This window comes from Symphodus melops, assembly GCF_947650265.1.
Source record: "Symphodus melops genome assembly, chromosome: 7".
Taxonomy (NCBI): Eukaryota; Metazoa; Chordata; class Actinopteri; order Labriformes; family Labridae; genus Symphodus; species Symphodus melops.
Window position 1 is genome coordinate 11,243,815 of NC_136697.1, and position 27,978 is coordinate 11,271,792.

Consider the following 27,978-nt stretch of genomic DNA (forward strand, 5'->3'; position numbering starts at 1 on the left):
AATACAAAAAGTTCCTTCCAATATTTAAAAAAAAACAAACAAAAAACCCCTGTGGCCCGTGAGCGATTCTAACACGACAATTTTGGCCCTCAAGAAAAAAAGTTTGGACACCACTGTTTTAGACACAATACACAACTGCAGTAAACGCATCACAAAAGCCAAGACCAAGTCTGTGAGACCTCTCAAACCCCACGCGCCTCGTCGTCATGGCTAAATAATAAATCTCATTTTGCACGTTTTCGCCTTTACAGGCCTTGTTTCCTCTCCATCTTCTTCTGTGCACTCTGTTAGTCCAGCATGACAGACAGACAGACACATACATGAATTGTAAACACATAAAAACTTTGACCAATGTCAGCACTCGGTACGCATGCTATGAACCAATCAGGCCTCCCCGTCTCCCTGCTCGCTCTCTACTCCGTGCATGCACGAGCCCACAGAGCATCAGCTGAAATCCGCTTCTGGACCAATGGTGCTAGTTCATGTAAGTGAGGGGAGAACAGAGGGGAGAACAGAGGGGAGGGGGCAGGTGAAGATGGAGCACGGAGAGGATGCTACTTGAAGAATTTATTGTGCAGGCTGAGAGTCTACAGACCAGAGCACAGAGGAGTGATGGATTGCACTGAATCTAAAGTCAGCCGGACTTTACTGGACACTGAAGTATTATCACTGGAGCCATCACTCGTCATCATCTGCCTCCAGTGTTCTCTGAATCCGTTTGATAAACAGATCTCGGCTCTAAAAGTTTGGATAAACTTATTACCATGAATGTGATTTACAAGGACACAGAAGTTAAATAGAGATAATGAATACAAATTAAATGTCCGTCTTTTCACATAGAAACACCAGAATGATTGTCAACATGACCTTGATCTTTTCAGCTCAGAAGTCTGAAGGAAGAAAAGTGACGGCTCTCATCGAGCTTTGTTTTTCTACACTTCGATCACACCATCTTTTTTTTCCCCCTTTCTTTCTGCTTTATGTCAGTGAAGGAGGAGTCATAGGTGTCAAAAAAAAAAAATCCCCCCATCTGTCCCCTCAAAGAACTAACACAGAAACGACATCTGATCCTTTGAAACAACGACTGAGCCGAAGAATGCCTGTAAGATAAGGATTCATTACCCGTCCTGTGCTCTTTAATCCCCCCTCAATATTCATGATGTTAATCAAATCTGAAACGTCATTAAATAATCAACTAAAGTTGTGGTATACAACACATGGGGTGAACATTTCTGAGCTTCAATCTACTCGAGACGATCACCCCCATGTTTCAAAAAGCAGAGTGCGAGCTTGATGAAGGTAAAAGAGACTAAAAGAAAGAGTCGACACATGTCCGATAAGAGAATCATCAGTGGTTAGGTGAGTCTCTGGGGTTCAAAGATATCATTCAATTAAGAGAAGTGGCAGCCATGATGAAAGTCTCTTTTGATACAGTTTGATGTAAACAGCAGCCCACTGTGTTCAGAGCGAGATGCAACAAAGGACGGTTTCCAGCTGCGCCACACTGCAGAGTTTTTATTTGTTCCAATCGTTTCTTCTACCGAACAACTTCAAAGCTTTTGAGTCACACATCCACCGTAACTAACCTCAAATCTCCTCACTCACATTTCCTTACCAGAATCCAACTTGTGATGTCACAAAGAGAAAAATACTCAACTTCAAATGTTCTCAGTGTGGTAAGACTTATGCAGACAACAAACAGACGCTCAGGTTATCCAAATAAAGGTTCAAAAACACTGCTGAAGTGGATTTTTCAGAATATGTCCCCTTTAAAGGGATAGACACACAGATGCAACATCCCCAAACTATTCCCATAAGAGAAAACAAGCTACACATTCACAACCATTGAAAACAGATGCAAAAGCACATAACAGAAGTCAACATAACTAGAGCTGCAGCTATCGAATATTTTAGTAATCGAGTATTCTATCGAATATCCTGTCGATTAATCGAGTAAATCATACTTTTGCTTAATTAAGTTTTAACTCGTCTTGGGTCGTCCCTACAAACCTGCTTCTTTGCAGTTACCGTGGTAACGCCTGCTTGTTACAGCCAACCACCTCTGCTCTACAGCTGCTGATGATGCTCACCATATTACTGACAGGGTCCCAAATGAACTTTTTGATTCACTGGTCAAGGCGGCAGGTAAATTAAAAATACAGGCCAAACATGTTTTAATGGCTGAAATAACAAATACTGTTTTGTGTAGCCTACACATCTGTTACAGTACATTTAATAGAGAAAGCATTATGTTCTGTTGAATCAATCACAGAGTCAATCATTATGTCAGATCAGGAGATTGAGAAACTTTAAATATATATTTGCTAAATTATTATTCCACAAACAAGTTATCTCTTGATTTAGCTTTGAAGACATTAGAGATTTAATATAATCAGCCTGTTCATTATTAAAAGTGTGTCTCTGTCTGCTCCTGCAGCGCGTGCATTCAGCGCACTCACAGACTACAGAGACTATAGACGCGTCTATGACAGAGACTGTGAGGACGCTGCTATCATTATGTTAGCTGCAAACACGGAGAGAGTGAACGGAGAAAAGCCGACCGTTTGACCGGATCATGTGTTCCCGACTGGGTCGTATGGATCACGGATCAACTGTGTGCTGACTAAAAGTTAAAAGGGGCACGCCGCGCTCGCGTGTTGAAGTGTCTGTGTGTAAGAGAGAGGAGCAGGTAGCTGCAGCTACATTAAACGTGTTTTATACTCATACCAAAGTTTTGATGACGCAAAAAAAACAAAAAACTTAACGAAGCCTCGAGGCAGCGAAAATTCCTCGATGAATTTTTGTAATCGAATTATTCGAGTTATTCGAGGAATCGTTTCAGCTCTAAACATAACTATTCTCTGTCAAACAAAATTACCCAGGCCGTGTCGTTTGTAATCTCTGGATTTGCGGAGCTTTCCTTTTCCTTGTCTTTTTTCAGTTCTTGTGTTTAAACATTTTTTTTCAGCTTTCTGCAGCAAATCTTTCCGTCTGCAGGGTTAGGGTCAGTCTGTTTATGGACAATTTCGGCCAATGCATGCATCTCTATGCATAACTATTAACTAAAACATTTAAAAACTTAAAACAGGCTAAATTGACAAACTAAAAGGACTGTGATGATTGCCTTTGTTTTTTGTTTTACCTGTCAGGGTCGGCGTTTGTGATGTCTATGCGGGGCAGTGACGTGATAGGCAGACTTGTTGGTCTGGTCCGGGTCACTGGATCTTCCTCAGGCGTTAGAGGCCTTCCCCTGTAACTCTCCATTTCAGCCTGTCGCCATGACAACGGAGGCAGCTGCAGGTTTCCGGAAAACCGCCTGTGGACTTTGAACAGCTCGACCCCAAGCGTGCTGCCTGAGTAAAACTGTCCTGTAGGAGTCTCCTTATTGTCCTGAGGAGAGACAGAGTGATACTGGGTCAGATTCTCACCTCGCTGACTTTTACTATTCCCTGTTGATCGGCTTAGTGGTGAAACACGTGAAGAAGACATAACTGATAAGTTATAAAATAAAGAAAAAGGCCCACAGAAGTTAAGTTGAGTTGGAAGAGGAAACATAACAATGGCTCTAGACACAGTTTATAAAAACATGCCTAATAACTAAAAGTATTATAAACATTTTTAGTTGATACACAGAAACACGTCACATTTTCTAAAAGTTCTTCAAATAAACTCAAAATTATAATCAATTATCTAAATTCCACATTGTAGCTACCATGCCTTGTTTCCAAAAGGGCTTCCTTTGACTTCCTTTCTGGCATGCTATTGTTGACAAAAATATGAAAGCAAATATCGGGATTGTTGCCATTGACACATAAGCTCAAACACAGAGAGAGAGAGATTATAGCCAGTCACGTAGTACTTTAAAACAAATTAAATCCACAAAGAAGTAATTCAGAAGTCAGTTAAACACACATTTGTACATTTACAGTAACAATAATACAAACCGTTTGTTAAAAAAAAAAAATCATTTAAGTGACAGATTGAGTTATCTTTAGAAGTTTCGTACGTTTTCGTAGGCTCTCATCTCCTTTTGTTCCTCAGTTCAAAGCACTTGGCTGTCGTTACCTAATTAGCATAGGTAACCGCCCATAAAAGGGAAGGAAAGACGGGCCCTTCAGAGACACAGAAAACATCAGAGACTCCCAGAATCTTCCTCAAAAGTTCATCACTAGAACTTTTTGTTGAACGGTTGATGAATGAGCTCTAATGTTCTTACTTCTTATCTCAGACTTCAAGCAGACTGCACAGATCTGTGCTTCAACAACGTGACAGACAGTGTAGGAATGTTTTAAGCTCCAATACACTGAGAAAATAAACTGTGATTAAAGTCCATTGCAGTCTCCCACCAGACATGCCAGCTGACGTTTTTATTAGCCTTTCCTGAATATAAACACTGGAGTGTGTGTGGCAGAGTGTGAAGGCTGCAGCAGGGTGGAAGGGTTATAAACAAGAGGCGGGCTGCCAGAGCTCAATCTGCATACATCAACATCCACTTTATGTTCGCCGCATGCGAGTGTAAATGAAACACTCTGACAGGCTTCGAAACAAACGAGGGAGAGAGGACACATCGACGAATTCCTGGAACGTTGGTTTAGTAAACACGACGTTTGTCTTCTCTGAGTACGAGGTGGACGATGAGTGTGAATCAACCACCAAGTGACAGAGGGGACGAGAAGCCACAGTTTGACCTCACCGTCATCAGGGATGAAAACTCGCCACACACTGACAAGACGAGGACTGTAATCAGACATTAGAGTTATTAAACTCTTTTCATAACAATATGAGTAACAGTCTCAGATTAGAGTCTCTGCAACGTGACTTAGTTTGGTTTCTTTTCTTCTCTATGATAATAACTGAACATGTTTAGCTTGAGGGCTCAACCTAGTAACCTGAGGACCAGTATTAGGTTTTTAAAAACACGGGCCCTTTTCAGAGAAGCTCTGCTGCCGCCATGACGTCTTTGCACGTTCATATAGACTCTAATATTGTAAGACTGGTGTCCCAGTCTGTGAATTCATGGGAGCCGCTGAGCCTTCCTCCTCGTTCTGTCTCGACCCTGTAAAGCCTCTTTTGCTAGCCTTAAAGTTGGTACAGAGGGGGGCAACTCTGCCCCCCCCCCACACACACACACACACCTGTGACCTTCAAAGTGAAGGCAAAGCCTCAAAGGGGCGTACATAGCGACTCAAACTGTCAGAATAGGATTTTATGACTTTATTTTAGGGTGTGGGGGACATTGGAAGAGAGGGAATTATATGGGACACTTTGAGGACTGAAGTTTCTGTGACCTTCCTGAATTGACCCTGATCAACATGTTTGATTTGTTACCAAACAAACAATCAAGAATATCATCCTTAAACAATGAGTTTACATATAAGAAATGTAATCAGTGATATTCATGTAGATTTGTGTACTGGGGTGTGACAAAAGACGGTTTTCTCAGTGTAGCAAGGAAATAACGACCTATCACTGCCCTCTAGTGGAGGAATTAAAGTTTCTGTACATGTAGGTTACTTTGACGTTTAAGCACCAAATATGAGAGATCATTAGAAAAACTTGAATCTGCAGAATAGAAGTACTTCCCACAGAAGGTCCAATTCTTATATTAAGGATTTTGGAAAAATCAGATATTTTATTTTGAAATTCATTTACCAATTTATTGATTGACAATTTCATCATCTCTTAAAAAGTATTTTCTTGAGCCCATAAGATCAGTTTTTGTCTGCTCAAGATCATTAAACTATAATATGGTGTGGAGAGGTTTCATGTGTGGACAGATGTCTCTGCCTTCGACCCACTGCTTCAGTCTCTAATACAAATATTAAACAGGAGACGGAGAGAGAGACAATTCTGAAATATTGTGGGCAACTTCTACTCGTAGTAGACTTTGCATATAACTTATTACTAAACGTAAACAATCACCAGAGCCCACCGCTGGGTTAAAATGTCAGAGAGTTGGTCCCTATTTTCATTACTTTTGGCAACGAGTGACAAGAAAAAAAAAAAAAGAAAAGAAAAAAAATGATTCTGGAGAGTGATTTCTCACAAACTGAGGGGTACTTTAGAGAGGGCGGGACTTCTGTGGTGGGGTAACAACAAGCATGTCACTGCCAAGTGGTCTTCTTCTCCTGATTACTTACCTGGAGAATTGACTCAGCTCATGTTAAGAGGCCAAAACTGTAACATCAAATCCATCGAGCACAAACTCATGAAAGTCCCCCTCTTTCATTTCCTTGAATGTCAATGTTGTGATCAGTCTACTTCGCCCTAAGTGTTGTACTGGCAGAGACCTGAAGGTGGCGTTAAGCTGTTCCGGCTTCAGTATAAATCTAGAATAACGACTGTTGAAACTTGGTAGAACATCAGAAACACGTTTACATCTGCACACCAAAAAGCTGTTTGTGTCAGGCTCAGTTGATTTCTCAGCCAACTGTCACGTTTAAAGTTGTTGTTATTTTGACCTGAAACTCAAATGAACTTTGAGCAGCACGGAGAGATCCTCGGAGACTTGAAACTGTCCCATGAAAGATGAAAGGTCAAAGGGAGTACTTGGTTGGGAAGCAGCAACAGTCAGAGTGAAGAAAGAGGGCGGACACTGAGAGAGGACAACTGTCCAGTTAAGGAGAGTAATGGCGGGGACGGCAAAGCAGAAACATGAAGAGGGAACATTTGAGGGAGGAGACGGGGTGAAGACGTTTTCTTAATGGAGAGTCAAATGAAGTGAACAGAGGAGAAAGGGAACGTGTCCTCCCCTTTGATTGTCTGTAAACACAGCTCTGCTGACTGCTCCGCTCCTTCCAGGAAATCCAATCTGTCTGATTTACCGTGCCTGTCTCTGGAAGACATATTCCTCCCATCCAAGGGAAAAGGGTTGAAAATCACATCTGTAAAAACACAACTCTGTCCCAGCGCTGTTACACTTACACAATCACTCTGGACAACAAACATTAAAAGCAGAAGTCTAAATAGTCTCTTGTCAATATTCCACACTGTCACTGCCAAACTCCTAATCAGTCGTGTATCGATCGCATATCTCGGACAGTGGAAATGTGATTCTAGTTACTCATTGATTCCATGTTTGTGGTCCAAATGGCTTTTGGACAAAGAAAGACGGCTCATATTTTCCTCGCCTCAGCTGTAAATAATCCAGGAGGAGGATCAGATGTCTGTACTTTACATTTAAAAAACTGGATTAATCATCCCTGCCTGATCTACAGGATGCGAGATGAAAGGAGGGAGTGTCAAACAGAGGTCTCTCTCTGTGAAGATGAGAGAGCTCTCTTTTTCCTCAAAGCTTAGACGACTTCTCTGGGATCCTCCCAATCAGTCCTTTCAAAAAGAAGGTGAAATGAATGAGGCAGATGTAGGACGGAAGCTCTACCAAGACGGGTACAGTGTCTGAGTTATTGAATTGCAGAGCAAAAGGGGGAACAGAAAATGTTAAATTATTAAAATCATATATGCGCTATGGAATCTTAATGAAAGGTGGGATATGGAAAGCTGAGGGTGTGGAGTACTGGAGAATATCAGTCGTCGACTTCAGCCTGAAACAGAGACGGTGGAATAAATAAATCCTCAATGGGTTATTAAGATTCTCCACCGTGGGCTTGTTGGGTTTGATGAGTCCTCGTCTGACTAACAAAAATATTTATTTTTGTAGATCTAAAAGTTTTACTTTTTTTGATCTCATAAATACGTTTCAGCTATTGTGATCAGAAGGGGTGGGGAAAAAAAACACTATACAACAATACATTGTCGTCCTGACTACTGTGATACAGCTATGAAGGAGTTACGCCCTTTGTGATGTCATGAAGGGAAAATCTCTGCATGTTTGAGCATACATTTGGATTTGGACTTTTCCCTAAATTGCGGGCTTTGTAGACGGATTAGGGACACATATTGGTGTTAGAAAAATATGGTGAAGTGTATTTAGCATACTGTGTGACCTTTACATGCTGAACTGGACATTTTGAATCATTTCAGTTATATATTCGTTGATATTTTTGTGCTGGGTCACTTTTTGTGCCATTTAAAACGCTGAATTTTTCAATTCCACAGCAGGCTGTACACTTTAGAAAATCAGTCCTTGAACGATCCCCCGTGGTTCATCACACACAAGATGTTTACCAGGTACTCACATTTTCCACTTCTCCGTGATAAACAGAATCTGTAAGGAAGATTTAAAAACCCTAAACAGAGCAGTTTCACTTTTAAATCAGTGTCTTTCTACTAAAGCTTGACATTTAAAAGGCATCAGATGTGAAACAAACATTTTAGACATTAAAGAAGCCGTCACTCTCCCTTCAGTAGAATATAATGAGCCTTTTGAGGGCCATTAGTCAAAAGTTTTGGTCACCAATTGAAACACCAGCCTTTTAAACAAATGTGTCTGCTGGATCCCATAATGACTGCTGGCATTAAAGTCAAAGTTACGATTTATCATTCCTGACAACACAGGCCATTAAAGTGGGTTATATTGTGTGTTTGCTCTATTAAAGTGAAACATGTAACTCAACCCTAACCCATTAAACATTTTAATGTCTTACTGTACATTTTTACAGCTGCCACTTCTAAGTTCTGGCTGCATGTCGATGTTTCAGCAGGAGAACTTCCATTGCCTCTGCTGTAGCACGGTTTCTGAGCCTCTTTGGACAGAGTCAGAGTAAATGATTACGTCCTGCCTGCTCAGTCATAAACACGGACGCCGTGGAGGAGAAACAGATGGGCCTCTCCGTCAGATCTCTGCTCATCCTCCTCTCATCCATGTCCCCATTCACTCGATGCCCTGAACGTCGCCTGCTGTGAACTCTTCTTTACACCTTTCCCCTTCTTCCTGCTCTGCATCCTTCCTGTAAACTCTGCATCAGTCCTCAATTCTTTACCTCCGTCAGCTCACACAAAGAACCTTCATCCTCTATTCAAACACACACACACACACACACACACACACACACACACACACACACACACACACACACACACACACACACACACACACACACACACACACACACACACACACACACACACACACACACACACACACACACACACACACACGCACTCTGCGGTGTGTCCTGCTGGAGAGCGGTCTGTTGTGTACGATACAGTCATCTGTTCATGAGTCACTGACCACCACACAGACATTCAGTACTGCACCTTGCTCCCACTGGAGCTCGGTGTGTTTTGTGTTCGGACACAGAGGAAAGACTGACATTTACAGAAACTGCAAACTGTGGAATCAGGCTGTAAACTTTGGAGGCGAGATGTCGGATTTCCGATAAAGAGAAACAATGAGCGGCTATGTAATGAATTCATGGATGGATTTGGTTGCTGTACAGATGGAAGGTTGAAAGAAATCAATACTGTACTTACATCGCCTGGTGTAACCCCCTGTGCACTGCTGCTTTTCTTCATTCTGACGGATGCTCGACCACACTCTGGCTGTTAACCGTCTCTCTTGCTTCTCGGGCTCGAGGTAGCCTCACCAGCCTGCCTGCCTGCACATGGGAATGGGAGTTGAGGAAAAAGGAGGAGGAGGAGGAGGAGGAGGAGGAGAACTGATGAAGCAACCAGTTCCAAAAGTTGTTCTGTCTGCTTCACAGTAAGAATCATGTCTGCAATTGTTGTCAGACTTGTGTAATTGTTCTCGGTAAGGTTGTCGTGTGCGGCAATTTGACAAGTCTCAACAGTGTTGTATTATGTAACGCAGACAACAACAAAAAAGCAAGCATTACAGTAACTGTGATGGATCAGCATTCTGAGTAAATACAAGTATGAACAAAAAGCCGCCCATAGTGTTGGGAAGTGAATGGAAAAACACACAGTGTCATGGTGTTTAACAGCTGAATGGCTTCAACTTTGATCAAATGTGACACACAATGAACTAAGACAGTTTGTTATAAGAGCCTGTCACAGCCATCCTCAGATAAAGACACGCTTAGCATTATGGGTATGTTGATGAACTGCAGCGTTTTTTTTGTTTTGTTTGTTTTTCTTCCATCAGTCTCTAAAGTTGGACTGAGCTTTTTTCTTTTAAAGCCGTTTAGCTGAAACAAATTGAATCCACATTTTTCTTTAGTTTGTGACGACCTTGATTTCGGTCAGTCGACATATTTGAAACGCTTTCCTTTTGAGCTCGAAGCAAAATGATCAGAGCTCATAACAACATGCCATCAACGTACATAATCATGCGTAACACTAGATCTGACTAGCTCAATACTTGAAGTGGAAACAACAGGGCTAAATGCTGACACGGTTTCAGTACTCGTTACCTCAGTCCCCCTCAGGTTTGGACGTACCTCAATCAAGACTGAAATATTTTCTTCTAGGAATCTTTCTGGGCCCACTCTTCTTCGATCATCTGACTGACGCTGCTGTGAATGCTCTTTAACTGACGTGAAGTCAAACCACTAGTGGGACGACTTTTCCAACATTTCTGCAGACTTTTCGCCACTACTAACCAGCCAATCAACACTTCCATCGCCTGTCTGCAGTTCTGTCTTCACATTGCGAAGAATTGGATTTCCTTTAACTAATTAACTTCATTACGAGGCAGGATGTGAGCCGATGTTCACAAAGAAAACCCTGCAAGACGCAGCCATGCGACCATTCACACGTTTTACATTTACCGAGCTGTTACTCCTGATCCGTTTACCCTGAACCTCAAGCATCTCATTCTCAACGATCAGCTATTCAACACCTCAGGTGAGGTCATGCCGACAAGGTCTTTTCTGATAGGCGTCTTTCCAGATGCTCTTCACAAAGCGGAGCTAAAGCACTTCCTGAAGAAACCAGACCAGGACAGAAATGATGAGCTGTAGGCCGATGACATATTAACAAATAAACTTCCAATGCAAAAACTCCATCCTTAATTTAAGTTCAAAATAAAGTGAGCAGCCTCAGTTGAGACTTTGAATCTTAAAGTGAAGCAGAGTGCAGAGGCCGGAGTGTTTCCTGGTTCAGTGTTGGCAGCTAATTACTGTACAGCGCTCTCTCCGGCCTCTCTGGTATTTCCTGAGTTCAATTCATGTTTTGTTTTCTCTCCGACCTCTTTATTAGCCCCCTTTACGACCTATTGTTTTTACAAACAAAGAAGAAACTACATCTGAAAACATTTACTCTTATTTATAATCTGCTTTGCCTTTGAACTATTGACACTCAATAAATTGGCCCGCGGTATCAATTGATTGAGTTATAGTGGAGCCCCAGAAACCCACCATCAGTGTCTGGGCTCCATAGTGGGGGGTATCCTATCCTTCTGTTGGTGTCTGGAGTCAACATGACACAGTCTAATGTGCATTTCATCTGTCACTGAAGTCTTCATGAATCTCTCCTGGATGAAATGGTTTTGTTAACGTGTTTTAGGAGCGTGCAGCACAAAGGATAAGGGCTGTTCCCCCAGTGTTGGTGTTGACTTCTTCAGCGTCAGCCAATCACTGGATCGAGTCTGATAATGATCATCAGCCCAGTTACTTAAAGAAGTGATTTATTTATTTGGGGGGGGGGGGGTCGCCAGTAGCAGCACACACGTCTCCATGCATGGAGGCCACAGTCCTCACGCAGGCAGCCCGGGTTCAACCCCGGCCTGTGGTCTATTTTCCGCATGGCAATCCTCTCTCTCTCTCTCTCTCTCTGATTTCCAACACTATCCACTTTCTCGCACTCTCAAATAAAGGCAGAAAAGCCCAAAAATAAATCTAAAAAAAACCAACAAAAAAACAAGTGATTTATGCTGGTTGAGCTGCTGTTAAGTACTTTATAAATTAATACATTTAAATAAATTACCAGCCCATTAAAAAAAAAAAACACACACACAGGCAGACATGAGCAAACGACGATTGTGAAACAATATTGTGAATGCACTATTGATCGGCCCCGAGGCTTTTCACCCACATTAAACCCTAATCTTTAGCTTTCAAGCATTGTAGAGCTGCTGTAGAGAGACACTACTGCCGGAGATGTAAGACAACGGCATGAGAAGAGAAAAAGAAAAAAGGAAAAACAAGTTTATAGCTTTGGAAAACATCTATACACCCTGCTGTCAAATGTTTGTCAGCACAAAATGATGAGAGAGATAAAATGACAGTGGATCACAGAGGTTTGGTGTTCAAACATCTGGAGAGAGAGAAAAACCTTGAGCTGCTGGTTCAAATCTCAGCAGGAGGAGGGGAAAAGTTGTCAATAATGTATGATGCTGCAAAGATGTGTCCATTATAGGTTTCATGAGAGAGCCATACTTCATGGAAAGGAGAAGTAGATGGTGGAGGTTACTTTGTGACAGACAGAAAGGTCTGCACATCGATGAAGCCAATGTTGAATCAAAGGGATACTTCAAGGGATACTTCACCAATTTGCATTCAGCTTTGCATCATTAGAAACATGGTAGTAGTGTTGAATGGTCGTGAATGCAGCCCTCATTTTGCCCTTAGACGAGAAAAATGTGTTTTCCTTTGCCTGAAAGTTCTCTTTACGTGACGCCAGTTGACGATTTTTTGCGTCACGTAAAGAAAACTTTGGGTGAAGTATCCCTTTAAAAACGCAGGGAGGCCCTCACTGGTCCTCAGATCAGCCCTCACAAATACTACAATAATGTGATTAGTGGAATTTTAGACCAATGTGCCAAACTGTTCTGACAACACTGAGAGAAAAAAATATTCATACTTTATTAATCCCACAAGGGGAACTTCATATTTACACTCTGTTCAATGAACACAAACTATTTTTAATATTATTTTGCTTCCGAGTGAAAATAAAACGGATGAATGTTGATTTGACGATGAAACAAATCAGTTTCCCGCTATCACTCCGATGAACTAATGAAGCCGGGGGCACTGGAGTGTGACACTTTGATTTTTAATGCTACTTATGTTGTCTTGATGCTCTTTACCACTAGATGTGATTATGAAGGGATTCATCAGCTTGTAATTCAGACAGAGGCTTATCTTTGTGAATATCCATCCATAAAGACTTCCTCTATCATTTGCAAATTCTGACGAGTACGTCCATAAAATATCAAGACCCTGAGGTCGAGTTTGTGTAAAGTATAGTTTTAGCATGTGAACATTTCATCTTATCAGCATCAGGCCGAAATAAAGCTGAAACTTTCTCAGTCCATTGTGGACAAGATCTGGGCGTTTTGTGAAAAGTCAAGAGATCAAAGTTATTGGAATGTACGCTTCAAAAGGGATTTCACAATTGGTCATTTGTCTGATTTTATTTCAGATATTTGGCTAAAACCCAAAGAGGGAAAGTCTGAGGGTGTCTCGTGAGTGAGTAGGATTCATCCTGTGGTGAACAGGAAAAGACAAGCAGAAAGGATCAATAGTAAAAGGTTTTGTTGAATCATGCCAATCCAGCATTATCAGATACGATCCAACAAGAGTTTCCAGCTTCAATGACCATTAGAGGAAAGGTCCACAGCACAGTCGTGTGTCCTTTGAGTAGAGAAGCACTATGTTCAAAATACCCACAAAGGAGCTCAATAACCTAACAATACAGCTGTGTTATTTTTTATAACAAGCTATTAGGGGATGTTTTCAGTCGCACAGAGACCACTTAGTGTGATTTTTCAGATGGCACACAGAATTTGACTGTGCCCGTTTGGTAAACAAAATCCAGTTTTGATGATTGCTGTATCCCCCAAGACATCACAACAACAATGTTCAAGGCAGCAAAACAAAGAAAAACATTTCTCTCAAGACCATCCGAGCCGTGAAGTCTGCAGAGAGTGTTCTCTGCACGAGGAAAACGACAAAGGAATCATGCAATCCAATTTCACAGCCACAGTAAGTGTTCAATAATGAATACAAGTGATTATCTCTGAAGCATGCCACTGAGTTGACCCAGTCATGCCACTGATGCCTTTTGTATGGTGTTTTGCTCAGCTGGTTAGTTACCCAGCCAGATTTTCCTAAACAGGACTGTGTGTCTGTGGACTTTGTCAGAGCTCCAATTATTTGTAGTCTCTATTTTTTTTAAGCTGACTGAATAATTAAAAATAAACCAATAATAATGCTAGAGCCAGCAAACAAACGTCATTTCATTTAAAAAAAGACCCCTTAAAAGATCATTAGATGACCATAAGGCACACCACAAAGACGAACATTGGGCAAAAGACACTGCTGCTTCCAGTTATAAAAACAAGCACCAAGCTTTCCATCTGGGGGGGGGGGGGGGGGGGGGGGGGGGGGTAGGGGGGTAACATCGCATGGTCATTGCAAATTGCTTCTCCAAGACCTGTATGTAACAGCTGTATGTTCAGCGTTCATGCGCTCCTTTGGTTGACAGACTTGGAGCCTTTGGCTCAGTTTAAGTCAGTGATTGGTATGATGGACCAATGATAACCAAGGGCATCTGTCTCCGACAGCATGGGAGAGTATTTGGTACATTCAGAGTGCTACGACTACGACCAGCATTTGCATTTTTCTGTTGCATGTTGTAAACAAAAGGTCATCGAGGCTGCGTTTCTGGCAGCAGTGAGAAAATGTTCCCATCTGACCGGTCCATCCATGCCACAGGACGTCCACGCACAATGGAGAGCTGGAGAGGGCAAATCAGTCGACGTCACATGTTTGAAAATCACTGGACACCCACACAAAGGTAGCTTTTGTGGCGTCAAAACAAAGTAGGCTCAAGAAGACCATGTTGCGAACTGCGCTGATCTTATGTTCGCTGGCTCCGCTTTCGAACAATGAGCCGTCTGTGCAACATGAAAGCGATGAATTCACTTCACAACGGTCTCTCAATACCGAGCGGAGAGGTCAGATCAACAGCAAAACGACGGAACCACTTAGAAGAGAAATCCAAAAATCGAGGAAAAGGAGCTTTGCTTCATCAATTCAGTGTCATTTAATCTAGTTTCTACATGTGCTTCAAAGTCATTAAAAACAATCATGAGCGTGTAGCGGAGCAACGCGCGTCTCTCATCACAAGACACGACAGCTGTTGATAGAGAAAGCAGGCCTTGTTTGGAGGTGGCTTTCCCCACATTCATTTCATTTTAACACACACCGTGACCACTTTAGTCACAGCTCGAGATCGACATCTTACACACACACTGTGTTTAATGACACTGTGTTTAATGACATCATTCTCGACACGCATTTAAAAAAATATAACTCATGTTGTTACTTCCATACACTGTCACTTCTCTAAAGTCAAACTTTGACGTCAATCTTTGAAACTGGGCCCAGAGCCTATGAACGAAACAGACTCTGGATGGATCATCTCAGATGCTCATGGGAACAGACGTGATCCTGGCCCCGTGCATGCCGATACAATGAGGTTTTAGAAAGGCTTGGCTTATTGTCGGAAATTAATGACAATTAATTGCGCCTGGTTACAAATCCCCTTTGGAGCCTGTTCATTATTATTATTTTTTTTTTAATTCATGGAATTTCTTGGACAGGAACATCTTAATGAAATATATAAAAGTGAAGAGCTACTTAGAGTAGCTGCTGCTTTGCAACATGAGCAAGTCACTGAAGCGCTTCACTGTAAGCTAGCTTTAAATCCATTCATCACATTTAGTGCCAAAAGTCTTTAAATCCATTTTGTGTTCACACTCTGGTAGACTTATCACTTTTCCTTTCAGTCATACAGATATCAATCAGAACTGTTGGTTCTCTAAGTATGAATGAAGTGTGTTATTAACTTTGGTTTGGAGCTCGCTGTGCTTTAAGGCTGGAACACATTATGAGTCTAACAATTTTCTAATCTTATCCCTGCTTCCTACACGGTTTGTGTGGGTTTATCCGACTCACAAAGCAGCTGGTGCATCACTTTCAGGTGCCCAAGCATTCACTGACCAAGTCAGCCTCAACACCTGCAAGATACAACACAAATTATAACTTATTCAAACCAACCAATCTACAGCTAGTTAGAGCACAATCTACCAGATAATATCCTGCTGCAGTCTCACATCGGCACCCTCGTACGTGTTGTCAGACACTTTCAGGAAAAGCTGCTCTGTTCCTTTGGAAACCTGGCAAAACATTGTAATATTTTCTAAAAAGATTTAAAAAAAAAAAAGATTAAAAAAACAAAAAAACATTCTCAGCAGGTCTTTGACTTTCCATAAATAAAAAAAAAAGTTGGAAGTGAAACACCTTTAATAACTGCAACAGGTTTGTTTGGTCTGCTGTGATTCTCGTGTTCTACATTTACAGTTTAAGATTCCACATTCATGAAAATGAGTTTGTTAAACACTGGGCAGGTGTTCTAATCTTCAAGTGTTCATGAAGGCATCTGTAAACTAACTCCTTCTGTGGATGTTAAAAACACACTCCTTATACATCAGCTTAGAATAATATCAGAGTGTAGAATACACTTCTACATGCATGTGTTGTCAAGTTCATTTCACCTTCGATTTCATTTTGTCATCTGAGTAGAGAGCTTTCAAACATCGTTCAACACCTTATACGTTTATGAACTATTGCCCCAAAGACACAAAACATGCCAATCAACATAAATGAACTGTGCCATGGTGGAAACTTGGCTGCACTGGTCATATTCAGTGTAGCACACTGCAGCTGAACTGAGGGCTGAGAGGAGTTTGTAGAGGAGGGAGAGAAACAACACAGTGATTTGTGACAGCTGAGAGATGACGTCACTGTGGGGGCCACATGCAGGGAACCCGCTGCCCTCCAGTACTGGACAGAAAAGAGAGTGGACAGGGCAGCCTCATTGCCCCTGGACCACATGTCACAGGAGCCTCCTCAGCCTCAAAAGCTGTCACACCATGTGTTGGGTATTTTCACCCTGGCTCAGGATGATATTATGATGCTAAGCTATCTCCACATGTAACCATTGTGGGGATTTACAAACCTGCGTTTCATTGTTAAACTTCACTGCCCAAAGTCAACTACAAGCATATGGTTGGGGTTGTCATGACAACAAAATTTTAACTTTGATATTAGCAACAAAAACAAACGGAAGATATTTATCCCCGTTTCTTTACCACGTAAAAAACAAACGAACAATAGAAGTCAGAACTGGGATCTTTTCATTAACTAACCTACTGATGCTCAATGCTGTTACAGAACAGCCAGTGAGTACATACCAACTCATTTTAAATACTGTTTAAAGTACCAAAAAGGCACACAACGCTGAATTCCTCCAGCCCAGAGGTGTAAATCCATTTTAAATATTCCACCTCAGGTATCATACATAATCCAGAGGAAGCGGTTTGCAGCTCACGCTCTGCACTCTTCTCCTCATTATGTTGCTGTACTGTGGTCATTTCTGTTCAACAATCTAACCGACTCGAGACCACAGCTGACAAGAAAGAGTGTGTTTACATGTAAAGAAAAAAAAAACTGCAGAAAGATGATGACGCATTTACTTCTTTTTTTCCCCCCCCCTGAGTGTAATCGCTAAGAAACAATCAGAAAATACTTTAACACCGCTCAGTGTTACTGCTCTATTTCCAGCATTGGCGTTTGCATTCCTCTTTTCTCAAACATGCGTTTATTCAGTAAGTATTTATTCAGGTTTTTACTGCATCTGTGCCTCCTTGGTTATCCACCGTGTCCGTGGAAACGATAGTTCATCGAAGCAAGAAAAAGATGGAATAGATGTTCGGACGTGTTTTAGAGAACAGCAAGTCGAACAGAGAAAAAGTCTTATATATAGTTTTCACTCATTTATCTTAACCTGGAAACGATTCGACTTAAATCACATAGCATGGAAACCTTAGAATTAGGGATACACGTTGAGTATCTTATGAAGTATTGATTTTGCCTGTCCACTTTGTTATGGATGATTTCTATGGACAATGCGTGATTCATATCGCTGTGACGCTGCGCTAAGACAGCAGCTATCAAACCAAGTAAAGAAAGGAGTTCAAACTGGTGGGCCAGGACACATGACGCTGCTGACTGGATGAGTCAGTGATTATTGGAGTGACTGAAAAAAGAAGATAACTATGAGCGAGCGCCTTCCTTTCATATCTTTAACCCCCCACCCACTCTAATTACCGCATCATATTCAAGTCCCTGTTTAACTTCCATTGCAGTGTTGTGATGGAAGTAGAGTCTGTGTCAGCACGCTGTCATCTTTTAATGCAGAAAAACTTCTCTTTGGAAGCTCTGTGGATTCAAGCTTTTAGGAGGAATCATAACACACGAGTCAGAGAGTCAAGGACGTGCAGAAGGCCTACTATGTAATCTAATTTATTAAATGATGAAATTCATTTAGTTTGATGTCCTTTTTTGAAAAACAAAGTAGCAACAAACAGTTGCAGTTTCACTTTTTGTCATTTGACTGATCCATCAGAGCATTTCAGCTTTACCAATGCATGTGCTCCATGATCTATCTGTAAGAAAGAAATATCCTTTCAACTGGACAACTTCCTGTAAATTCTGTTCAGTACTGTCAGCCAAAAGCATCATTGACACTGAGAAAATGACGCCACTCCTTGCTCAGCAATAAGACTCACAGGGGAAAACTGATACCCACCACAACATCCCGGCACAGACAAGAAAAGAAGTGTACTCACAGATGAAGATTTATTTTTTTCTCCTCGAGTCAGATGTGTAATGATAAGCCGGAATTCACGTCAGCAGACTGTCAGCCTAGAAGACAAGAGATGTATGGATTGAAAGTGGACGGATCACATATCACTGCAACAACAAAAACAAGAAAAAGAAAAAAAAGGCTATTTGTTGTCACGCTGAAGTGATTGATTAACAACAAAAAAATCCTGACTACTGTATGTAATCATGTCGAGGCAAAAAAAAAAAAAGGGAAAAAGTCCAACAATCACAGAAAGGGAAACAAAAAGGTATTTACACTGGATCTTATAGACGCATAAAAGAGATGTAGTACAAGTTTGGATAGGTCTGAGTTGTTGGAGCAAACTTTGACTGCACACAAAAGTTTGCTCTGTTCCCCTTTTTCACTTCAGAAATCCACTTTCATTGCTGTGCTTCTCTTAATCCATGACCGTTATCAAATGCACTGTCCAGATTACAATCCAACGAATTCACACTCTCACGAACGTTTAACCATCATACACAAACGAACACAAAGCTCTCTGTGTTCCCCATCAGCTCCCAGTATAACAAACACTCACCCAGTCTGCAAAGCAGCACACAGACGGCATGTATTCATCAGCTGGAAACATCAACATTCAGAGACAGAAAAGGCTGTATATTGACCACATCACCAGTAAAGCCAACAAGCAGCCAGTAAGTGAGTCATCAGTCTGGCATCCAGAGCTCTTTAAACTAGAAGCTGGATGTATGTGCTCTGTTGTTTCAGCACTAAAAGGACAGTGGCGAGTTGGGATCACATCAGATGACTGAGGCGACCACAGAGAGCTGCACGCTGGGCTTAAAGGGTGCCCTTCTGAAATGTAAGGGAGGGAACTATGACAGTGTTTCAAAATGTCAGTGAAACTTCTCCGCTGTGGTAGGAGGTGAGCTTGTTGGATGAAAAACTAATGTGCAGCTACACATTCATTCAAAAAAAAAAAAAAAGAGTGGAAATGAAAAAATAAAATCAATTACTCAAAGGGCTCAGCAATGTTATCCCACATCCTCCAACCAGAACCTCACCCATCATCAGCCAGACTTCAGATCTGACCATGATTTAGCATGTTTTTAACAGATATTGATTGAGAATTTTAAGTCAGCAGCAAACTTAGGGCAGCCTTATGCATCTGCTGGTCCAGGAAAGTCTTATTCTCCGTCTAAAAATCCCCGTCAAGATGGAATATGACAGGAGATAAAATAAGATAATCCTTCATTCATTTTGCAAACGGAGAAAATTGGGTAGATGGGTAGACATGTGACGGTTGTAACACTGCCCATGTGACCAGCCAGGAGTGAACAGCAGTGCTGCCACAGAACAGTTGACACACAAACTCAAATGCTCATACATGCACAATATTATAAATCAGGAAGAAATCATAATGTACTTTCATCACAGTTTGGTTTATAGACTATTCGATCGACGTTCTTAGGTTACAAATTCTCCCAGCCCTGTCGGCAGCACATGCAAGACAGCGTTACAGGTGCAGAGATCAATGAAAGGGTGGCACGACAATACAATAAACGGTTAATGTTACTTATCATATAGATTCAATCCCCCCCCCCATTAAACGTGTCCATCAGCCCTTCAGTGAAAATTTGGCAAGGCTGTGGCAAGCAAGATAAACTAGTTTAAAGGTCGACTCAAAACAATCCCTAATGTAGAGATGACCTATAAAAGATCATTTCCAGATCATAGAAAGGTCACTCTGTAATGACACCTCTGATATATTAAGTCACAGAAGCATGTTGACTTCTCCTGTTGAGTGAAATAAAAAGCCCAACTGGATCCATTTATCCTGACCTTATTTTACTCAGACTTCATCTCTTAATGAACGCTGATTGACTGTGTAATTGCATCGAAAACACTTTAGTGTATAGACCAAACCTCTAACTAAGCTGTCCACTTACAGGCTCCACAAATGTGTCCCTTTTCACCAAGCACCTCTTCATCGTACCAAACTCTACTGTCCATTCAAATAAACACCTTCCACCCTGTGAATATCAGGGAACACTCGTGGGAAATGCTTAAAATACATTGTGGACACATACTGGCAAAAAAAGCGACTGTGAAAAGAAAGAGAGATGAAGAGCACATCCTACGTTCAGACAATAAACCTACGTGAGAGGATTGAATCAAAAGAGCTACTCTGGACATCTGTCTGCAGATAAGGTATCCTCGGGAAAAAAAGATTTTCCACTGTTTTTTTTTACTCAAACGAATGCACAAAGAGCCACCGTATCTTTTCCAAATGTTTGAAGCAATTCATCATTTCAATATTCAAACTTTGATGGAAATTAGCTGAAAGGTTTACGCCACTCCAGTATTAGTCGTTTTCCTTAAAAGTTGTAACGGCTATAAAAACACATGCTCTTTTTCGCTGGACACCGAGTAGGCGACATTATAAACCATTTCTCCGAGCGGAATGTTCAAACGTGTCTTACCGGTGGAGTACATCTGCTCCTCGTGCGCTGATGCAGTTGTTGTACGCTGTCTGATCTTCTGTCTCTGCCGCTGCAACAAGCACGCGCCCTATTTAACAGGATACATTTGTGCCATTCGCGCTCGTTCCCCTTCACGAACCTCGCGAGCGTATCGATTGGCTTTCATACCGGCTACGCAAATCCTTCCGTTTACCAATGACTGCCAGAGCGTACGCCCTCCCTCTCTTTACTGGCTTCCCCTCCCTCCCTCCCTCCCTCCCTCCCTCCCAAGCCCCTTCTCCGCATCCACTTGGTTTCCAGCCAGAGTTTGATTTGGAATCTGGATGGATGTGTCAGCCTCACCCGTAAAGAGAGGCCAAAATCCCCCAGGCTCTTGGACATTGACTTCAGAATATATTTGAGTTGATTTTCTTTGTCAATGGCAGTGACGCAAACCATAGGCTACTTCAACGTTAACCCCTTCCAAAACAGATTATTGACACATAGCCAATATTCTTATATAGCCCAAGGAAACACTCATGGTGCTAAATTAAAATGCTGTATAGAATACCTTTATTTGTAATCCAGTTTCTAAATGTGGTCAGTCTGACTGTCTTTGGTCAGCAACATAACGTGGATACGTTAATTAGAATAATTAAAAGTAAAACAACATTGTTGATAACCTAGCTATGTGGCTAGGCCACATGGTATGATTACATCCAGGTCGGTTTCTTGCCTTTTGTGTTAGGCATTAGGTGTTAGTATCATGTATAGGTTAACTCTACCAAAGTGCAGGGGACTGACTGAACTAGATAGGCCGATACACTGTTGCTTGATCAGTTTAATGGACGTGATGTAGCCTAATGAATATGTAGGGTGATTTAAGATTTAATATAACACTTAAAACATACCTGTACGAAACTATATCATTTGAGCACCCTTTCTGGTAGTCTTATCCCATGACATCAAAGCAAAATGCATGGCTTCAGTAATATAGGTTAATAGGCTGTTAACATATTGTTGCCAAAAGGGTAAAAAAAACACTTTAACCCGAGAAGTGAAACTCTAGGATCAGCCCCCCCTTCACAACAGAGAAACGTAGTTTTTACCAAATAACACATTTATTTGTTGTAGTAACATGAATGTTTGCAACTGAAAACTAGTTTAACCAACAAAGCTTCACATTTCTCTGAGAACATTTGTAATGTGCTGCTTTCTCAAAGACAGCGAATGTGTGTCTGACAAACTGTTATTTCACTGGAAATAATCTTGATAATCTCATATTAATTTATGTAATCTAAAACTGAAAAAGAATTTCTTATCTGATGACATGTTCAGGGCGTAATCTCACACAATCATGTTGAATAAACTGTACAGTGAGATACAAGGATTTATGATAAAACCTGGATTGACTTGTGTTAAATCATGAAATATGTATACATGTTTAAGTAGAATTTTTTTGCGTTGGCATCTCATGTAGTTAATTAGAAAAAATAAGTATTATGGTTTATGTCATGAAACATAAAATTTCCATAGCATTTATCAAATATATCTGTCAGTCTAGTTTATTTAAGTGGCTCCTGCTTACCCCCGTTCTGTTCTGCCTTTACATTACATAGTGTTGTTTCATTGTTGCCTTGAGTTTTGTGGTTTATTGCATCACTTACATCACATTTCCACTTGATGGTCTCGGTATTAGTGCGGTTTCATTGTTGTATTATTTATTTTACTCTTATCTTGCTCTGTGTCGTGCTGGATTGTGTTGCAGTGAGAAACAAATGCAAGTTACTGGAAATCGCAGCAGCACGCAACATGCTGTGTGTAGCATTGTGTACTGTTCAGGGCCATACTCAACAGTCTTTTTAAATAATTCTGATGCCTTGGCTGTTGCCAGGCAACAGCTGTCCTGCAACAGAGATGAATGGGTGTCCCTGGGCTCTTCTTCTTCAACTTTGCCTTCATCTCTTTTTCCTCCTCAGTTTCACACAATAAATCAAGTACGGCTTTACCACTGTTCATGAGAACGTCAGCTGACACTGTAGGCCTATACATTAAAGTGTTGACTTGAGCGATAGGCACCTTAAGGTCTCTCTCTAGTTCTGATGGACCCCATGGGGTGACACATTTCTGTTATTTACCCTCAGTAAGTAAATGTGTCACCCCTTTCTATCACACATGATCTGTTTTGATCATATTGATGTCTGTTGGCATCCAACTTATTAGCACTATCTCTCTTTCACTCCCCTGAGAGAGAGAGAGAGAGAGAGAGAGAGATAGAGAGACAGACAGACAGACAGACCCTTTATTCATCCCAAAGGGTAAATTCTGAGATCTAGTAGCTCAGACAGACAATTGACAGTGAATTGGACAAACAACAAGTCAATAAAATAGGTCAATAAAAAGTGAGCATTATTGCACGTCATTAAAATTGCATAATAAGAAAGAAGAGCCAGAGGTAGATATAAATAAATGGGGGGGTCCATGATGGCCTTCCTTATAAATCATTCAACAGCATGTTTTGTCTTCGTGCTATTTTGTCTTCCTTAAATCATTGATTTGTCAACTAATTTATCTAACTTTACACAACTAAACATAGCCTTGCAATAAACACATAGTGTTGTGTACATATGTTCCCTTGCCATCACTGAGAGCAGGACACGTCTTTCAGGGGGGGGGGAAAAAAACATTTATCGAAATGTGCGTTTCGTATGATTGCAGAGAAAATGCTTTTAGTAGAACACACAAATAGGCAGAGGAATGCAGCTATATTGCATTTCAACTCTGGCACACATGATCCTAATGAAATGAAAGTAAGGTGCAGCAGCATGACAGATTTCTAGAACGCCCCATTGAACCATGAAAAGGTAATAATTGTTTTAATCATTCTTTTATCATTCAGCTTGCTCACAACTTACAATGTTGTTGGTCTGATATTCATATTTAAATGTTCGTGTGGTTCGGTGTATTAAATGTAGTAAAATATTTGAATTATTTAAGGGCTGTTCACATCTGAATTCCTGGCAGTAAGGACAAGCAGGCTGTAGCTTATTCAGGCCAGTCAGAAACATACCTGAAAACAAAAAACACATAAACCCACACACTACCCCTCCTTCATTTGAAGTTTGAATTTTGTAGGAGGCTTAACGTTTGCTATTGTCACTATGTTTTGCTGCTCATCTGTACATATAACTACTGCAGGAGGTTAAATAAAGTTCTCCATCCACACAAAGCAAGAGCAAAGCAGGCACTTTTTTTATACATAAACCTTTAATCAATGTTGGGAAACAAAATGCAGTCGGGAGCGTATGAAATTACCTTTTAGAATGCGTTAGTGTGGGAGTCATCACAGAAAGAAAATCACTTTTTTTGTCAATCATGTCAGTCACACATTTGCTTATGGAGCAGTCAGAGTTAGAAATCAAAGGAATAAGAAACGAGGATATCTTGTGACAGCTCGCATGGAAAGGACTCATCGTACAACTTTTCAGAACCTCATAAACAGTCAGTTGATAAAACTGAACATGGGGATGAAAACTTGATTTAAAAATACACATTTCAATGGCCCTTGTTGACAAAACACTACTTAAAAAAATGAATCAAAATTGAATCATGGGGATTTGTCTGTTAATCAAAATATACTGTGAATGACTTGGCAGCTACAGTGCTATCCTGAAAAAAACTAAAATCAATGTAACAAATTGACCACTCAACATGGAAATATAACTCACAACTTGTCCTATTTTGTCAATAGCATGACGTTCTTTCATCTGCAGGTTTATAAATGAATATTGGAAATAACTTAAAGACGCTCTGATGTATGAGATTGACTACAGGCAACTTTTTCCAATGCCTCCGCTTGCTTTTTGAGGGTCATGTTTGTGATAGGCACAACTGATAACCCACGCTTCAGTGCTACATTTCTGCAACCTAAAAGATTCTTTGGTGAGAATGTAAACAATTGCACTTGGAACAAAATCAACGTTAACAAACATCACCTCCGTACAAAAATATCTTCCCCTGATTAGAAGGTCTTTAACTACGTTGTCAGATAGCACAGATTAACATAACTTGCCCTGCTTTATACTTCACACAGCAAACAGTGATTATTAGTAAGCTTTCATTCAGTATAGGCGCTTCCCCCTTCAGCAATGAGGACAGATAGTGAAATAAGCACGGAAGTGTACATTACAAGAGTTACTCTTTAGTATCAGTTTGTGATATTGAATGAAGAAATGACAGGAAGCTGCTATACAAGGGGTGATTCGGGGGTTGACAAAAAGGCAAGACAAGCTAAAATACACAGGTTAAGGTGGAAACTAATGGAGTTATAGCATCAGAGGAGTATAGGCATCATTGTCTCTCTGGTCCAAGACATAAGGCACATTGAAGGGGAACATATGCGTTGTCTCCAACTTTATTATCCCCTCATTAAAAAAAAAAAAAAAAAATCCCTGAAAATATATCAGGGTATTTTATAATGTGCATGAGCTTCATCCCCCACTGAGTTCAGGACACATGTGCCCCTCAGTCTGCAGTCTATCCATTGAACTATCCACCTACCCATCCACCCACCCTTCTGTCATGTCTAAAGGCTCACTACCACTGCTCCCAGCTGAAGTCGTCCCCACCTCCAAACACGACAAAAAAGCCGAAGATTGTGAGGAAGATGACAGCGTTTCCTGTCATCACCAGACCGCAGGCACCCCACTGGATCTGTGAGAGAAGAAATATTGACACTGTCATCTTTAGTCCAAAACAAATGCATCACGCTTATTTTAGTTGCGTTACTGTGCTGGAAAATAACTTTAACAGCTGATATGGCTCAGGCTCACCAAGAACGTTCGGGCCAACACAATGGGAAGCCCAAAAGATGATACCACAATGCCAGTGGTTAGGAAGTAGGCCAGCTCTCTGCAGGCATTGCTGGAGGTGTCAGTGTCATCACTGAGGCGTCTGGATATGAAGGTCGGGATGGGGCTTAATATGTAGAAAATCAGCACAAACAGAGGCCAGTATACCCTACAGAATAAGATTAGGAACAGTTAGGAGAAATGGTGACATGAGTTTGAAGCATGTCATGAAAAGAAAGCAAAAAAAAACAACAATAAAATGGAAAACAGCAATTCAAAGTACATGGATAATAAATTAGAAAAACTTTTTAAAGAGTACATCATGGGACAACTGTCTGTAAACAACATTGCATAACTTTTCTGAAGAGTCTGGAGGAATAAGATGAGCAGAACGAGACAGGGCCGAGATTCACATCTTTTATTATAAAACCTGCACTACAAAAGGGAAACGGTGGGTTATAAATAAGAGGGCATTTAAACAGCATTTGTAATGTTTCACTTACATGAGACAATATGTCTTTAATGCACCGATCAAACCAAAAGGCAAAGTAAAATGTAGGATACAATCTTCTCTTTGTCTCCTACACATACATGAGCTCTATTTAAATCCAGGGTGAAGACACTTATTTACAGCTGCTTTTAACTAAGCGATTTTAATGAGGAGTTTAATCTTTCACACTGCACTGTCACTTTCAATTCTTTTTATTTCAATTAATTTTATTTGAATTATTTTTTCTTGAACATATTTCAAATTTGAATAATTTCAGGGATTTCTAAATTTTAATGCATCTTTTCTTTCCTCTGCAATGACGCTTTTGATATCTTGTGTGAAGCACTTTGAATTGCTTTGTTTAAATAAACCCAATAATGATAAATACATAAACTTGCCTGGCCTATTTAAGATCAAAAGAAGTTTTTCGAACATTTTCTCATTTGTCTCAAACACAGTCATGCTGTAAAAGGTTTCATGTCATGTTTCTTGTATTTCTTGTACAGATGTCTCATCATTCAAAGATCTAAGCTAAAAGAAAAAACAAGACCACAGTAAGGTTTTCAACTTTTTCTAAAATAAAGGTTTATTCTAGAGTTCAAGTTCTTTAAATTGTCTTACAGTTATCTCATTCAAAGATCTGAGCTTCAATAAAAATGAGCGAGCATGATCACACAATAGAAAACATCTTATACTCATCTTTTTATATAAATCGTATCACAACTTTGCTATAATTAGACTAAGAGGACTCATTTAGGATGAACAGGATAAATACCTTCATTTAATGGAGTCTGTGTCAGGGATAAGATCTCCAATGAGGATCATATCGTTCTTTTATCAGTCTCATGAAAATCTTCTTATGAGACAGGGCTCTCACTTATTGATTTTCTAAATTGGTTGTCTTTATGATGTCTTATTTTTTTAAAAAATCCTTTGATTTCAAGCCATTACCAGAATTATTTAAACATTTACTTATTTAAAGTCAATTTAAGTAAAGAAAAGAGCAAAATGCAGCAAAAATATTATAGTCTTGAATTCATTAAGTGCTGTTGGTAACACCGCCTAGATTAGCCACATATCTCTGTGCAGACACTTTAAAGCCTCACGTTCAGTAATCCTTACCCGTACTGTTCCAGCGCACAGCCCAGCAGAAGAAATGTGAGTCCAATAGCACCAGTGAAGGACAAACCAACCAGTGCTGAGGGAGACAGACATTATGTTACGTCTACGGAGAAGCTTTAGTCAAAACGATCAGAGACAACAGGACATTGTTGTCCTAGGTTTAATTACGAATTAAATTGGGAAAAAGGGTCAACAGCATCAACAAATACAACTATACAGCTTTTACAAAACCTAGAAACTCATAGGCAGTCTTCAACTTCTATCTTTCAAAATGATTTCGTAAAGACTTTTAATAGTGTTGAAGACAAAACTGACGACGTGTTGACGCTAAAGATGAACGTCGATGTTACTAAGACATTTATCAGTCCGCTGACTGACCAGAGTATTTAAATAAGTACCTTTAATGCCGGCCATAGCGATAGGTGGTCAACACTTTTCTACTTTGGACGTGTTCTTCTGTGTTTATTGTTTATGTGCTCAGACTGGCACAGACTCTCTTCTAGGTAAACGAACTTCCTGCTTCCTCCATCAAGTTTCCCTTCTTTGCTGTCACGTGACC

The 27,978-nt window shown here is 40.6% G+C and overlaps 2 protein-coding genes across 2 annotated transcripts in view; both read right to left on the minus strand.

Moving 5' to 3' along the window:
- The window catches only part of LOC306826197 (3',5'-cyclic-AMP phosphodiesterase 4B-like), a 61,728-nt gene extending 40,562 nt beyond the window's left edge, over positions 1-21,166 (minus strand). Inside the window, exons 1-3 of the mRNA XM_079347372.1 lie at positions 20,979-21,166; positions 9,376-9,500; positions 3,143-3,390 (exon numbers count right to left, since the gene is read on the minus strand). Coding sequence (XP_079203498.1) covers positions 3,143-3,390; positions 9,376-9,417 — 290 coding nt within the window. The 5' untranslated portion in view covers positions 9,418-9,500; positions 20,979-21,166. The remainder of the gene's footprint in view (positions 1-3,142; positions 3,391-9,375; positions 9,501-20,978) is intronic.
- Positions 21,167-24,205: 3,039 nt separating this feature from the next.
- LOC306826522 (leptin receptor gene-related protein) lies at positions 24,206-27,976 on the minus strand. Its single transcript, XM_079347886.1, has 4 exons — positions 27,818-27,976; positions 27,420-27,495; positions 25,790-25,976; positions 24,206-25,670 (listed from the first exon to the last, which is right to left on the minus strand). The coding sequence occupies exons 1-4, from the start codon at positions 27,831-27,833 to the stop codon at positions 25,554-25,556; spliced, it is 396 nt and encodes a 131-aa protein (XP_079204012.1). The 5' UTR covers positions 27,834-27,976; the 3' UTR covers positions 24,206-25,553.
- Between the last annotated feature and the right edge of the window lie 2 nt (positions 27,977-27,978).

Bases quoted from the DNA above. Each gene is read 5' to 3' on its own strand.
- LOC306826522 (XM_079347886.1), bottom strand. The intron at 25,977-27,419 runs GTAAGGATTACT...CTTATTCTGTAG, and splicing joins TGTGCGCTGGAACAGTACGG to GGTATACTGGCCTCTGTTTG. The intron at 25,671-25,789 runs GTGAGCCTGAGC...CTTCTCTCACAG, and splicing joins TGTTGGCCCGAACGTTCTTG to ATCCAGTGGGGTGCCTGCGG.